The sequence below is a fragment of the Protomyctophum parallelum genome, assembly GCF_964188405.1.
Source record: "Protomyctophum parallelum genome assembly, chromosome: 16".
Lineage (NCBI taxonomy): Eukaryota > Metazoa > Chordata > Actinopteri > Myctophiformes > Myctophidae > Protomyctophum > Protomyctophum parallelum.
In genome coordinates this window covers 31950889-31968328 of record NC_139711.1, presented here as the reverse complement: position 1 = coordinate 31968328, position 17440 = coordinate 31950889, and the positions used below count along the sequence as shown (strand labels likewise).

The following is a 17440-nucleotide window of genomic DNA, read 5'->3' as shown; positions in this document are numbered from 1 at the left end:
ATTCCTAAATTCTGAGGGCAGTATTCCATGTTTTGGTCTCCGCCTTCCGGACCCTCCAATCAGTGATGATAGCAGTCAGAAGGCATAAGTGAGTCTAACCTGCTACCTTACAGTTACACAATACAAATTACAATGCAACCATTATGTTCCAATTCCAAATAAACTGTGGTAGCCTGGTGGTGGTAGTCGAAAGGACTATTTCCTCCAGCGGAGGGACTCTGCCTCTGCCTGGTAACCACCTGAGGCGGCGCAATACACACACGTGACACGTAGTCACGTACTAATAACATTGGCTCTGGTAGCCTACTATCTGAGGATCCCCATGAGAACTCGCGCCACTTTTAAAAACACAACTGTTTGAAAAGAATGCAACCTTGAGACCAGCAAGGAAAGGACCAGTGGTTTCTGCCAAGAGGTGAGTTTATTTTGTTAGTAGTTATTGTTAACCTTCTTTGGCCCACAGACAGCCATCTAGTCTGGGGGGTTGGGCCAGGTGGCGAGTAAGCAGCCTAATTTGCGCAGCAAAGTCTAGCGGCTACCGCAGTCTAGGTCAAAAATGTAAATGTACATTATCATATTAGCCATATTTGTCTTAATAAAGGGGTTTATATTACAATAATTATGATGCGGGCCTGCCTTAAGTGCGTTCAAAACTCGGGTAGCCTACGTTGGACTGGAGAGAAGTCCCCCCCCCTCTCTCTGTGTGTGTGTGTGTGTGTGTGTGTGTGTGTGTGTGCACGCGTGTGTGCGCGCGCACGCACTCGTGTGTTGGATGTGAGTGACCTTGCCCAATAACACACCAAGGGTAATAATATGCTTGGTAGCATATGCAGTATCATGGCATAGGCTACTGTAGCCCCATATGTGCCCTCACATATGGGGCTAAGGCTACTGTAACATTGTTGTGGTGTAGAAATGTCATTGTTTTGATATTCTGTACTTTACGGTTTACCCCGGGCCCACAGTTACAAAAATGATTTGTGGATGCAAGTATAGGATATTGTGGTTCTGTCAAAATGAGCCTAATTAATTTCTGTTTACATGCTTCCCCTGAAACAGATAGGCTATCATCTCCTGGACCATATGGACTTGAAATGACAAGGTATTGAAAAGACACACTCTTTCCTGCACAGACACCCGCTGGTTATAAACACATTTGAGCCTTGAAAGTATCAAATACATCCAGTTTCTCTACAGTAAACTCTGAAGTTCACCTACATTTGGCTGGCATCCAAAATAAAATGCTGAAGCATTTACTTATTTCTAAAATCTATTCATAGGTTGTGGTGTGTTGCTCAGGCTGAGGCACATACAAAAGACTCTCTCGTTGTCAAGGAGGTAGTGGCCATTTGGGGAACTTCTGAAAGGTAAGGAAATGCTCCAGTCTAGCTTATTTATTGCTTTTCTAATGGTTCAAGTTTTAAATTGAAAATTATTGTTCTAGATTTGTGTTAATATACTGTAGGCTACAGGTGTTGGTGAGTTTCATATATTGGCATTATATATGTGGTTGTCCATGGTGCTGAATCACTGCCCACAGCACTCCTGTGAGACACAGACTGAGTAGAAAAATAATGTGGTATTTTATCATGAACATTAGTGAGGACCAATTATTTGAAGATAGGTTGAAAAGTGGTTCTTTAACAATCTGATGACTCCCTGACAACTTTAAAGTCCTACCATGTGTACGGGCCATTAACAAGTGAAACTGGTATTGTTTGATGATGGAACAAAAACATTGAGCAGATAAAATTGGAACTGAAACACAAATGTATGCTAATAAATTATCTTTATTACATTATCTTCATATCACACAGACTGGAAGAACTATAAGAACATCTGCAGCATCCTGTTGCAGACTTAGAAGGACATGAGCCTCAGGTAGATCTGTCAGGGTAATGTCATGATAAAATGCCACAGATTACACTTTCAGTAGGCTATGTAATTGGAATAACCTTTGCTTAAGTATAACACATTTTTCAATCTCCCTTAAAGGGACACATGTTAATGACATTTAGAAGATTTAGAACACTTTCCTTGGGTCTTTAAGTGTGCAATATGTGGTTTTAGATATTTTCGATTGTCCATGATGTCACAGACACTGGGCTCACTTCCTTCCTGGACTTCAATTCCCATAATGCTTTGGTGCACTGCTCCTCCTTGTGGATAGGGGGAGGGCTGTCTTACTGAGACAACATGTAGTCCAACAAGGAAGTGAGACCAGTGTCTGTGACATCATGGATACTGCTAAAATCTAAAATATCTAAAACCACATATTACACACTTAAAGACCGCAGGAAAGTGTTCTAAATCTTCTAAATGTCATTAACATATTTATTTTTGCAAAAAGGGTGAAGTGTCCCTTTAAGTTCATCTTGTCCAGGTTGCAATTACAATTGCAATTACAACACTCAGTCAATATCACAAGACTATAGCTCCTAAGATAGGTTAGCTCATGAAGAATTCTGTTTCAGCAGATGAACATTAGGTCTGTGCATTATGTCTTTAGTGTTCAGGGCTAAGGTCGATGCCTTGCATAATGGACAATCCTTCATTCACTCCATGTTGGATAGATAGAGGTGTACTGTACTGGATATGTACAGTTTGTTCTTTTTTATGATGATTTGTAGTTGGAGTCCTGCTCCACTCATGTATTTCATTGCATTATGGATGACATCATTGCTGAGTGACACAGAAGAGACAGAGAGAGGATTAAAACATCTCTTCATTAGCATTTAGAATCTGAAAAATAGTGCAGGATATATCACAATGTCTGATCAAATAAATAAGAACTCAACAGGACAACTAACTGCTGTAGGAGTGAAATATATGTTTGTAACAATTGTGTGTGTTGAAAGCAGACATAAACCTAAATTATGTCAAACACTGGTTGTCAACAGGTGACCTGGGGAAACTCAGGAATACAGGCGAGATGCAGGGGTGAGTGGTGTGTGTGGTGGGATGTCCTAATTTATTATTCATGTTTATTAGATTATTCATTATAGGTGTTTATTACATTACCTGAGATGGTCTACCTAATTGGGGGCTGCTGTAGATCTCTGTTTGTCTGGATAACTGTCTGTCAGTGTGACCAGGGAGCATTCAGGGCTCTGTAAGGTACACAGCATAGCCACCTCACCAGAAGACTTAACATGATCTGCTCTTACAAACAAGAATGACAGGAATGAGAAGGATAACTAACATACACATACACGGTATATATATAACTGTGTGTGTGCGTGCGTGTGTGTGTGTGTCAGAGAGAGCTGAGAGTGTGAATGTACCCCTCATTGCCATTGACATCTGTGCCAGTGGTGCCATTTGAAAGCTGGACAGTGGGCGGGCTTATAGTGCTGTTTATCTCGTGTAGCATAAAGTCTTCCTCTATAAGGCCTGCCCTACAGGAGGTGGGTGTGTGGCCACACAGCAATGTCACTTCTGTCAGCTGGTGACCGGCTGAGACACAAATAAGAAAGACATTCAAAGTTTAATTCTTAAAACGACTTAATATAAGTTTGCTAGTTCTACATTATATATTCTGCTCATCGGGATCCAAAAGGTTATTTGAGATTATTATTATTCTCCTTTTGGATGAAATTTAACTGATATTGGGCAACATGCACTATTGACCCGTTTCGCAGAAGTTTTTTGACAGGTAAACGCACACGAACTTTAATAATGTATGTGTTCTATTTACGTAAGTGTGCCAGTATGCACATCCACAATTAATTTACATTTACATTTTACATTCAATTGTTTCCCTGTCAAACTATCTGCTGTGAGAAGGGTCTGCTGCCATTCACTGTTCAATCAAAAACCCTCCTACATATTATTTATGCTGCATTCACATGGAATCAGGCAAGCGGTAGACGGCAAAACCTGCTGGACAGCACGGAACGGTAAAAAGATGAAATATTATAACATTGATGCCGTCTGTCGTTATCGTCACTGGTTCTGGCTGCCGGGCTGCCATGCCGTCCTGTTCCGTTTACTGTCCTGCTCCCATCCACTAAAATGAAGTCCGGTTTTCCGTCTACCACTTGCCTGATTCCATGTGAATGCAGCATTACCTGTGTTTGCCACTGGAGATGGCGGCCGGCTCCTTCCGCCATTGTGGCTCGGGCATCGACATCTGAGCAGGTACGCATAGGCCAACCTGAAGTCCCTGTTGAGTGCTGCATAGAGAATGGGGTTGAGGGCTGAGTTGGCGTAACCCAGCCACAACACCACATTATACTCTATGCCTGGTGACGAATCCTCCATCACCCCTGTCACTGTGAAGTGGATGAAATAGGGCAGCCAGCACACCACAAATGCCCCGATCACTGCCGCCAATGTTACTGTAGCTTTATGCTCCCTCAGGGCCACCGCTGTGATCGTAGAAACGATCGTGGTCGTGGTGACCGTGCTGCATCTGCGGTTGTAGTTGGCAGTGGTGCTGATGGGCCTGTGATTGACAATGCGCTTAGCCTGCGCCCGTGCGATGCGAAGAATGCGGTGGTAGGTCCAGCACATAGCCACCAGAGGTAGGTAGAAGGTGAGGATGGAGTCGGTGATGACATACGGCCTGTTTAGTTCAAATCGGCACGCCCTCGTTTTGTTCTTGTAGTTGTAGTTCTGAACCCTGCCATCCGGGGTGTTCCATCCCAGGTGGATGGGCAAGAAAGAAACCCCTAAAGACACCGTCCACACGCACACCATTGCCACGGCAACTCGCCACGGCAGCACCAGGGAGTTGTACCTGAGGGGCATGGTCACGGCCATGTAGCGGTCCACACTGATGGCCAGTAGGGTGAGGATGGACGCGGTGCACAGCATGACGTCCAGGGAGATGTAGAGGTTGCAGAAGACGGGGCCGAGTGGCCAGTCCTCTCTGAGCAGCATGAGGGCGGAGAAGGGCAGGACCAGCATGCCCAGCAGCAGGTCTGTGACCGCCAGTGACACGATGAAGCAGTTGGTGAGGCAGCGCAGGCGTCGCGAGGCACAGACGGCCAAACACACCAACACGTTACCGCTGATGGTCAGAAGAATCAGGAGGGACAGGGATATCCCCAGTAGCACCTTAAAAAGCATTGTTGACTGCAGTCACTGTGACATTGTCTTTGGTGCTTCCCTTGAACAAGTAGCTATAATATATATATATATATATATATATATATATATATATATATATAATATAATATAAAATGTATACCAGGAAGTGTTTTCAGCTAGCTCTGTTGATGCAAATCCTTCTGAGATCAGTTCTCAGTGATTCTGTTTCCTGACCTCATACAGGATAACAGTAAACTTTCATAACTGGTTTCATTGAGGACGCCTTGAAAGGATGTGGTTATGTGATGTGTCTGCAAATGCATGCTCATGCAGCATATCATAATAGCATTTGGTTGTTGAAGTATTTGTGGCGGTAGTTTGTGGGATTGCTGAATGTGGATCTGATTCACAGTAGGCCATCCTTTCCATCATCTGGCTTCAACACCATCTTCCATGGATGTGGCGTCACCTAGTGGACAAAGGGGGTAACAACATACAATAGGTCAATTGAATTGACAGTAGCTACAGTAGCTTTTTGATTGATTGCTTTTGTGTTTGTTTATGTAGAGTAGACACATAGGACATTGAGGGCAGGCAGGGCAAAACAAGGAACACAATACTATTTGGAATGGAATCAGGGACATTGTGGCTGTTGATTAACTGTTTGCTTTCATTCTAAACAGTTTTTAGTTGAGCACTGTTTCCAAAAGGCAGTTCAAGTCTTTCTTGATTTTGACCACTTTCTATAATATTTAGCCACAACTACAAACTAACAATTGGGTAATAGAATCAAGTAGCTGCTTAAATATGAAAATCATTAAAGAGGATAGGCATTACTATTCTGTGTATGTGTATATTTGTTGTGTATTTAAAATTACATTTGGCTTGTATTGTACAATGGCTCATGATGCAGTATGCCATGACAGGTTTTTTGACAGATGTATTTGTCTGATTAATTAATTACACTTAATGTTAACACAGCCATCCGTGGTGAACGCAAAGCAGTCGTGATAGATGCTTTCACATCCATAACAGTGAGAGTTTTGGCTCCGAGAAGACAAGCTGTCATTGGAGTGTGAGCTAATGGGGAATTCCAATCAAACAATAAAGCTATAAACCAAGTTGGCAGATTATTTGTACAGCAGAGGACAAGACGTGCAACTGTGCAGAGCACCAGCTGTAGCTTGGTTGTGTCGCTCTCCCACCGTATTAGACCATGTTGCTGAGAGAGACACATTCTGTGGTGTTGGACAGAATTAAACCGTTTCTTACTTTCTTGTAAACATACACATACTGTTATGTAATTATACTCGCATGTAAAAGTCCTGGGAAGTGTGGGATTCTTGTATGTACAGTTGTCATTGGAAATCACAAGTCATACATCACACATTTGAGTTTACTGAGGAAAGTTAACCTATAGTATGATAAGAAAGATGTTGAGCACAGCACATAAGAAGAAACTGCACCTAATCTACAAGTGCAGACGGTGTGCTGGTCTTTGTGCACTTTATGTGTCATATGCGTCATATGAGAAAATGCGTCATAGAGAAAATGCCTCTAAGTACAGTTGAAATTAACAAATTCTCAAAGCTCTGGCACTAGCATCGCATTTCACTTAACAAATGGAGTGGATGTGACGATACTCCTATGGGCATTGTTGCGATTTTCTTAAAGGTATATTCAGTGATTTCACTCAAAAAACCTTAGGTTTCGTTTTTGGCTGAGACCTAAGCCTTTCATCCAATCAGGATAGAGAGCCAAAAACTAAACCTAAGGTTTTTTGACCCCCAGGGGTTAACTGGGGACAGGGAGGGACTCCTTATATGGTCAGAAAGAACACTCTATAGTAGAGAGGATTATCACAACAAAACAAAACAATAAGTGATATTTGAATGAAGTGAAATCACTGAATATACCTTTAATGCTAGGTGCATGGTTTTGAAACGATAGAAGATGACTTGTCCTCAGAGAACCTATTCATTAATGGCATGTGAGTACAGTAGGGCTGTTAATGTGTGCATGGTGGAATGAGGATTAGTGATAAGATGTTGAAGTGTGGTCGTGCATGTTCACGTGCACTTGAATGTACAAGTGTGTGTGAGCAAGTATTTCCGTCAGTGAGCGGTGGGTATTGTTTGCTTGTCATGTTTTTCCAACACTGTAATGGACAGTGGGACATTTGCCAGATATGGTTCATACTTAGCCATCCACTTATCACCTTAGAGAGGGAAAAAAATAAATTACAGACAGATGGGGGGGGGGGGGGGTGTTTAGACCGAAATGATAGACAGATAGAGGATTGGACAGTGTGTGTCTTTCTAGGAAGATAAGGGGGATGAGACAAGAGTGTGAACAGAATGCTTTTAGCAAACATAATTTCTCCCGAATGCAGATCACCGTCTCTAATCTCGACAGATTTTCCACATTTTGCTCCCCATGACACATTTCTGATTAGCCTACATTACAGGACCACTGCTTTGAAGTTCATCTAAAGCAAATAGTGCTATCATAGCCACTAACGTACGAAGCACACACACACACACACACACACACACACACACACACACACACACACACACACACACACACACACACACACACACACACACACACACACACACACACACACACACACACACACACACACAGTCGTTTGGGTTGAGGCCAAGAGTAGTCTGTTAGGACTAACCAGATATGGACATGTTTAACGGGTCGCCAGTAGCAATACCACAAAGAGAACCCTGGTTGACTTCCAGAGAGAGAGAGAGAGAGAGAGATGGAGAGAGAGAGAGCATGTGTGTTTGGCTGTGTTAATATGTGTACATGCACAAGCACAAGCTTGCCTTTACTGTAGGCCTAGTCGTGTCTACATGCATGTGTTCCTGTCCCAGTGTTGGTGTGTGAGAGTGTAGTCATTATTCGTTTCCTGTGTTTATTTTTACATAAACATCATAAGCCGGTATTCTTGGTAAAACTCTATTAATCTTGGCCAGAGACTGGGAGGAAACATGCTTTTGGCCCTCTGATTATTCTTAAGTGTGAGAATGAAACTAAATCCAGTAGATCTGCACTTTATCAGCACAAACCCACCCAGTGGGATTCATGCAGAAAGAGAGTGAGAGTTTGTTGTGTTAACGGGGTGAGCTCTCGATTCCTAATCATTTTTTTTATTTTTTACTAGTAGTCCTTTATTTGTAATGGACTTTAAGGAGTGTAATGGATTAGTGTTTGATTTCTCTGTTTACTATAGTATGTAAAAGCCTCAAAGCGTGTCAGCACAACTGAAGCCTGCTATGCTTAGAGGGGCAGTATATCTGTGCAGCAGTCAGACTATCAAATCACTGGTAGAGTGGATGATTTTTAGTTTTTTTAATTCAATCCGAGGCCAAGTATACTGCTGACACACATACAAACATTTTATTATTATTGTTATTAGTATTTATTGCTGCAGTAACAACTGTTCTTCCTGGGGTCCATCCCAGGATATACATGTATGGCATCTATAATACCGGTACCTACTGCACGCACGCACACACGCACGCACGCACGAGTACACAGGCACACACACACACACACACACACACACACACACACACACACACACACACACACACACACACACACACACACACACACACACACACACACACAGGAAATGTAGGAAGTGATGAACCTTAATAACCTTAGCAGGTCCCAGAAGACCTTTCTCCTAGACAGCTTCCTTTTACTTGCTGTCTGTCTTTCAATGGCAGTAGAGTCTGCTAAATGGTCGGGTGTGCTTCATGGTATTCCATCAAGCCCTTCTATAATTCACTAATGGTCCTGTAAGAATAGGCCCAATTTGGGTAGTGTGCTTTTTCCTAGAGACAGTCTGAGCTCTGACATGAGTAATATAGGTATTTGCAGCTCCACTCTGAGTTTGACACACTTGACACACTCCATGTGCTCATGTTTTAGATGTCTTTGATGTCTTAGAGTCTGGTGTCAGTCCAGAGGAACAGGAACGCATGTTTATTGATACAGAGCAGCCTAGTGTATCTGAATATGTTTACATGTTGCTCCTAGAGGTGGACTCATTCTGGCCGACCGCACCTGTGGTAGAGAGACATTGGCTACGTTTACATGAGCAGTTAAATCCCCTTTTCATTCCGAATAGAAGTTCAATCCTATTAAACGTTGTTATGTAAACACCTACAAAAACTTACATCCGAATGAAAACACTCGATGCGATCTAAAAACCATTCCGATGTCACTGGCCGGATTACTCCGATGTTCAATGCGATTGAAAGAAAATTGGACTCATGTATACACTTCTTCGGATGTAAATTCATTCTGGTCTTTCTGAGCATGCTCATTTCCATTGCGCTCCAACTCCAAGGCGCTCATAAGCCTCATATCCAAGGCGCGCCGAGGAGTTTGCACATAGAGCGCGTTATTTCGTGCATTTTGTGTGTGTGTGTGTGTGTGTTCAACGGTCTCTCTCTCACACTCTCTCTCTCTCTCAAAAATAACGAGCAACCCGATACAATAATAATCAGTGTGTTGCGTGCCTTGGCCGTGCTGTAGATAATAAAGTAGGCTACACATAAAAACGAGATGATCACCTTCCCAGCGGAGAAGGGGAGCCGCAGCAGGTGGGGAAAAAAAGACGGTAAACATAATATGTCCGTCCCTATCCAAGCAGCAGCCTCAAAACTACTGCGGAATGAAATGATGGGATTTCAAAGTGTCGTCTTTCGATTGAAAGTCACAATGAATGAACTGCCTATATTTTATGTGTCCAACAGATGGCGTAGTTTCACGTGAATTAACATGTATCATGTCTTCTATCACTTCTCCATATAAACACTCATTCGGAATGACCATTTCCCATGTAAACTCACGGCAAAAAACATTACATCGGATGTATTTTATTCGGAAGTATTCATTCGGAATGATCACCCTTCATGTAAACGTAGCCAGTGTACAGAAGCACAGTATAGACTATAGAGCATAGCAGTGGGCATGGTTTTCTGGACCCACTGAAAAATTGGCCATTCATTGATTTTCTCCATAGAGATTTACAAAAATATTTATAGAAATTATTTTAAGCCTAGAGTCAAGCCATCCATGATCCTGGTATGGTGAGTTAGGGTTGGGGTTAGAAAAATAAATAAAACCTTTAAAAACGCGTTTCGGCGCGCAGGCCTTCGTCAGTGTCAGAAATACCTAGAATTGATTCTAGGTTTAGAGTAATTGATATAAATCTTTTTGTAAATCTCGAAGGAAAAAATAATTGGAGAGTTTTCAGTGGGTCTATAAAACCACGCCCATTGCTACCGTATGCTCTATTGGGAACCTAATATTTATATCACGTGACAGTGGCTCATGATCTTATTATTGTCTCTCCACCAAGGCCGAAGGCATGGGGAGAGAGTATGTTTTGTACTCTGTCCGTGTGTGTGTGTGTGTGTGTGTGTGTGCGTGTGTCCGTCCATCCGTCTGTTACCAGCTAATCTCCAGCACCGTTAACCCGGTCAATGCCAAATTTTGCACACACACTCACTGGATGCCAACGATGAACCTATGCCCCAAATTTTCCAGAACGGCCTGTTATAGTGCCGACTTTTGAAAAACAAACTTTTTGATATTATCCTCCAGATTCTGTCCAAAAATCCCGCAAATCGTTACACACTATCTCTATAGTCCTGTGTTCAAGACGGATATGTCCGATATTTCACATTCCATTCCTAATTGGCTAACATTGGCTTTCAAAGTTTGCAGGATTGGCCCGTTTTGAACAAAAAGCCTCAAATCATGAACGGAACGTGCAATTTACGTGAAATCTTTCACAGACTTTCCTACTTGCAAAAACAGGTGTATTTTTGCAAAACACATTTTTGGAACAAAATGCCTCAAATCATCCAATTGCCATTGGCCTATTATAGCGCCACCAGTAGGCCACAACCTGACTGCAGGAGACCTGTGCCCTGAGGGGCACTTTTTCTAGTTTTAAATGTATGTAGCTGCTCTCACTTTCTCTATTGCTCTATTGCTTAGAGAGAGAGAGAGAGAGAGAGAGAGAGAGAGAGGTTGCTATGTGCATTAGACCATTGGAGATGAGCTTTAGATTCTCAACAAAGCGTGAAGAGAAAACACAGACAGCTGGGCAGTCTGTGTCAAGACAAGCTGACACAGACAGACAGACAGACAGGCTCCCAAACAGTTACACAGAGACACAGACAGACAGACAGGCTCCCAAACAGGTACACAGACAGACAGACAGGCTCCCAAACAGGTACACAGAGACACAGACAGACAGGTTCCCAAACAGGTACACAGAGACACAGACAGACAGGTTCCCAAACAGGTACACAGAGACACAGATAGACAGACAGGCTCCCAAACAGGTACACAGAGACACAGACAGACAGGTTCCCAAACAGGTACACAGAGACACAGATAGACAGACAGGCTCCCAAACAGGTACACAGAGACACAGACAGACAGACAGGCTCCCAAACAGGTACACAGAGACACAGACAGACAGACAGGCTCCCAAACAGGTACACAGAGACACAGACAGACAGACAGGCTCCCGAACAGGTACACAGAGACACAGATAGACAGACAGGCTCCCAAACAGGTACACAGAGACACAGACAGACAGACAGACAGACAGGCTCCCAAACAGGTACACAGAGACACAGACAGACAGACAGGCCCCCAAACAGGTACACAGAGACACTAGTGTTTCCCAAACAGTGGGTCAACTCAGGACCCATTTGTGGTTTGTGGACACATTCTTATCTGTTGCTCGATCTCTACATCCAAGTGTCTGTCAACCTTCTCCTGTCAACTGAGCGCAGCTGTGTGAGACTGATAAAGACGTGCATACTATGTAGACATATCTTTGACACTCATTCTTGTATTTTTTGTTTCTTAGATCTGTTATTCCTGGCCACCACAAATGCTAAGAAATGCTAAAGAATTTATAAATCATGTTGTTTATTTTAGACAGTGATCATATCATATAGTTTCAAGTAAAACAACCTACATACAGTATACTGTACCAGTAAGACGCCTTAACTCTTTGATTGCCACCCTTAATAGCAGCTGATTGTGCCTCTAGACGACATATTTGAATGCCAATAGAAAAATATTAATTACGTCAATAACGTCAACGGTAGTGCTGGATTTTGTGATTAATTCCGTCAATAATGTCAACGGGAGCGACCGCAGGGCTGAGACACTCACAGACGGTGAAATCTCTACTGAAGTCCTGATGTCACTCGCTCATCCCCTCCCAGGTCCAGGGCCGTAAATTGTACTCCCAAAACAACAAGAACATGAAGACAATACAAGACATGAAAGAATATAACACACGCACGCACGCACGCACGCACGCACGCACGCACGCACGCACGCACGCACGCACGCACGCACGCACGCACGCAGTAGCCCACCTACAGTATGTCCCAGAATTCCTCCCCAGTCATGAGTTAGAAGTTTGAATGAATGTACAATTATGTGCAGGATGTAATTTGTACATGTGAGTGTCAGTGGACTTATTTGAACTGACTAAACCTTTTTTGGAATATTTAATTTTAAAATAAAAATTATTCTCTGTCTCACTCTTATGCCAGTGTGCCAGTGATAACCCTCCCCTGTGCCAATGTTGGCACCCGTGCCTAAGGTTGCCTACCCCTGCTGTAGTGTCCAGTAAAGCCTGTAGTTTTAGTCCTGCCCCTAACTTGTCAACAATTTATTTTGGTCTGAAATATTCAACACTTACTCAGAGATGTTTCAAACAGACATTACTCCCAATCCTATATGTGCTCTAATTGGAATTATATCGTAAACGTGTTCTACCCGTGTTCTACATAAAACAATATGTAAAAGAAACAAAAGAAACCCTCTTTGCTTGCTATTAGATAATTACACTCATCCTCCTCTTGTGATATTCATTCACCACCCAGCTTTACCAGATGGATTATATAGACTGTACTGTTGTAATGTTATACATAGGACTTATATTATTCCTTGAAAGATTTGTATGAAAATCTAACTATCAATTAGAGCTACTACCTTAAAAGGTAGACGGGTAGACGGATACAGAGATCTAACTATATGGGCATAAAAGGACAGATACAACGGGTACTTTGACAACGGGTACTAGTATTGGATAATTGCATTAATTGGGTGGGGCATGCATTCCCAACTTGCATCGTTCCCGAGTTGGCCCGGTGCCCAACGGGCACTGGTCTAGTATAGTTACAAATATTGATTGAGATTCCTAATGGTATTCTGTGTTCATTGAACACTGTAGGTACATTCTTCCATTATGAGTTGGGAGTGTCTGGAGATTGCTGTGTTTTAGTAGATGGTTGCTTCCAGTTTATATTTATTGTTGTCTGTAACTATACTCCTCCCACTATTCTGATTGTTGATGATCTTTCCGATTACTATATCACAGCAACCAAAATGATTGCCACTCACAGGAAGCAATCCATTTCATTCAATGGGCTCTTAGTTTTCAGAACATTGTTTCATTGTTCTACAGCCCCTATCCACGGCGCCATGGAGGCTAACATTAATTCATGGATAATCCATCTCTGTTGATCTTAATAATCTTTTGAGTTGAGTGTGTATTGTTTCATTTTCTTAACTTGTAACTGTGTTTGTGTGTGTGTGTGTGTGTGTGTAATGTATTTAAAGGTGCTATAAGTAATTTATTTCAGGAAAAGTGTTAAATAACTATATAGAGGGTATGCGCTTACAAAAAGTGAGTGGCAAATTGAGTGGAAAAGTGAGTTTAACGTTGTTTAATGCAATCAGATAGGACTTTTCTGTTTGGATGTTAGGGCTGTCGAGGCCTGAAAGTATTTTGCCACTCAGTAGTATTGGCGTTCCCACACAACTTCCGGGTATGATGATGATGTCACGTGCATACCCTCTATTATAGCAATCATTGATATACTGTTTTTCAATAATGGGTTTCCCCATCTCTGCAACTCTTTAGAAAAAAGAAAATAGGTCAGGATGCCAATTTCATCCAATCAGGAAAAATCTGACCCGTCTGAAGTGAGTGGTACTATACTGTGCAACAGTGACACTAGTGGTGAACAAACGCTATTTTCGTGCTCGGACACACACACAGCCACACACATAGCTGTCTATAGGAGTGGTTGCACCACTCAAAAATAACTTATACAGGATAAACAAGTGAAATAGGAAGTGATGAAGCAAAACATTAGCAGACAAATTTGGAACCTAAGCTGATAAATGGCTTTATTAAAGGGGAATACCACTCATTTTCAACATTGTATTATGTCATTAATATACCTTTGAGCTGTTGATGATGTCATCAAGATTTTTTTCAGGTATATTAATGACATAGTAAAATGTTGAAAATGAGTGGTATTCCTTTGTTTGAGTGGTGTTCAACATAAGTACTATACTCTTACTTCTACTTGAGTAACATATGTGTATTTGAGTAGAACATTCTAGTACTCTTTCCACTACACAGTACCATGCCACTCCTGTTTTATGTCAACATCGTAGTTTACTCATCGAATGCCTCAGCTTAATGAACAACTAACAAATTATTATTAGACATGGAAATGCACTGACATGTACGGTGGGTTAACCCATTCAGACCTGAGGCCGATTCTACAAATGCCTTCTAAATCCACAAATGCCTTCTAAATCAGCAGTTCTCTAACGTTTTTTTTGTTGTTGAAAGGATAGCCCCTTGCTGCAAAGCAACACTCTTCCATGGGCTATAGACCGTAAGGCTATATGAAGCAATATAGCACTAACGTGCAACGGATAAGGGATCTCTTAAAGGCAATGGCACGTTGACTGGTGATTGGTTAAATTTGGTTTAATTATTGTAACGCCCAAACCACACCTATGCATAAGATAACGGGTAACGGAGGTGTTTTAGGGATTTAGACAGGTAACCAAAATACCAACTTTAGTGGGGGAACACTAACCTGACGCTGCCAGATCCAAGAAGCTTGCTACACAAATTTGTTTCACAGCTTATTGGGATCTGGGATCGCGGAAGCAAATTCGATGACGGGGCTGTTCCTTTTTTTCAAGATACTTGGTAGATGATTGGATGGGACCGTCTGTCTATCACCGTGTGGGCGTGCAAACACAACCAATCATATTGACGTGTCTATATAGCTTCACATCCGGTTTCGCACATATCCCGCCCTTAGCTCACGCTGATTGGCTCGAACCGGGAGCGGTTCGGTGTTAGCTGAACTCCCTGAGAGGTCCCAGATGGTTGTGGTGTTGGGGAACATGGTTACCCAATACCGCCCCCATCTGGCAAAGTCAGGTTAGGGGAACACCCCTTCCCCACTGCTAAATCCCAAAACAGTGTATTTAGAAAGATGAGACGAAATTGGAGCCCTGTGTCTCCACAGGAAACCACTGCTGGTCATCAGTTAGATTTTGGGGGAACTATCCCCTTTTAATGTGGGAAAGGTAATAGACCCATAACTATAGGCAGTATGTGGGAAAGGTATATGAATGATGTTGAATATTGGCCTGATGAAGTAACATTTCAACACCTAAAAGTGTTGAAATGTTAAAGTAAATTTTTTGTAGTTTAAAAATAGTGTACAGACAGATGTTTTATCCTCGTGATTCTCGCCTTGATGCCTTAATGTGCAGCACCTGGCCTAAATACAGGCATAAGCTGTGCACACAATCTTCTCTGTGGAAACATAAACGTCCCATAACTTTATAGCCAGCATGCTTTGTTTGTGATTACACCAGTCTATATGCACCTGTAATTTACCAATCTACATAATAATAATAAAGTTTATTTATATAGCACCTTTCATACATAAATGCAGCTCAAAGTGCTTTACAGAGCAGAGAAGATAATAAAAACAAAAGCAAAACAAAACAAAACGGAAAGTAAGTTTGCATATGAGTACTGCACACACGCGCACACACACACACACACACACACACACACACACACACACACACACACACACACACACACACACACACACACACACACACACACACACACACACACACACACACACACACACACACACACACACACACACACACACGTTCCTCATTCACAGGACTGATTAAATGACCTCTTTGTCATTGTACATTATACAGTACAGGTCACCCACAGGTTACTACTGCAGTGCAGAGTTATTATTATTATTATTTTTAACCTTTATTTAACCAGTAAAAAAACACATTGAGACTGAAGTCTCTTTTACAAGTGTGAACTGGCCAAGACAAGAGGCAAAATAAGTGACACAGCTCTGCCAGTAACAAAAAATACACAACAAAAAACAGGACAGACATACAATGCTCATAAATACAGTACCCACTACCGAAGAAGCTCAAAGGGAGAACAGGAACGCGACCAATAAGGACTAATAAATAAAAACTAAGCAACGGAAATTGCTAGTAGACTAAATAGCAAGCAGACATTTGCTTTACGTCAAAGCAGGAGCAGTGTATGGGAAGTGTGCCTCAGAGTTAAACTGAGTCCAGCCCATGACCTACATTATGTTGTACAGTATGGAGTCCTCAAAGTACCTCTCTCTCTGTGTGTCTCTCTGTCTCTGTCTCTCTCTCTCTCTCCTCTCGAGAAAGGACTCTGAATAGTCTAAAAAGCAGAAATGACCAAAAACATGAAAATAATTATAATAATATATTTAGTATTCTAAAATTTGCCATTTTAAAATAAAAAATCCTGTTTATATTGAAGAGAGATGCACTCTTGTTTAAATTGTGCTGTTAAAATCAGTTATACAGACCTCTAGAACGGTGGTAAACATAAATATAAATTCATTTCAACTGGGATGAACATGCTTTGCTATTTGAAAAAGAAACAAATTAAAATCATGTACAGTAGTAGTCACATAATGTTTCATAATATCTAGCATACTGTAAGAATATTGTATGAACTCACCTTTGTGCAGCTGTGCCGTAGCTATGAAGACTGTCTGCTACTCCGCTCTGCTCCCTGAAACTAAGGAGCCACACACTCATTAAGAGTGTGTGTGTGTGTGTGTGTGTGTGTGTGTGTGTGTGTGTGTGTGTGTGTGTGTGTGTGTGTGTGTGTGTGTGTGTGTGTGTGTGTGTGTGTGTGTGTGTGTGTGTGTGTGTGTGTGTGTGTGTGTGTGTGTGTGTGTGTGTGTGTGTGTGTGTGTGTGTGTGGGAACGATAGGAAGGAGCAACAGTGAGTCAGTCACACACCTCTCTCTGTTCCTTCCCACTGTCTCCTTACATCTATTTCTGCAAATATTATTCTCCCATATCTGGCCAACATCTCTAGTTTCTAATTGGTATTAACAATATGGTAATTTTGCACGGGCGATAGAGGTGTCTGTCAACTCCATGACAACGCTCCTATTCTTTCAGACAGGGT

General features: G+C 42.0%; 1 protein-coding gene across 1 annotated transcript; it reads right to left on the bottom strand.

Moving 5' to 3' along the window:
• Window positions 1-3029: 3029 nt before the first annotated feature.
• hrh2a (histamine receptor H2a) lies at window positions 3030-8833 on the bottom strand. The gene is made up of 4 exons (XM_083785366.1): window positions 8717-8833; window positions 4071-5503; window positions 3285-3456; window positions 3030-3157 (listed from the first exon to the last, which is right to left on the bottom strand). The coding sequence occupies exons 2-4, from the start codon at window positions 5071-5073 to the stop codon at window positions 3148-3150; spliced, it is 1185 nt and encodes a 394-aa protein (XP_083641492.1). The 5' UTR covers window positions 5074-5503; window positions 8717-8833; the 3' UTR covers window positions 3030-3147.
• Between the last annotated feature and the right edge of the window lie 8607 nt (window positions 8834-17440).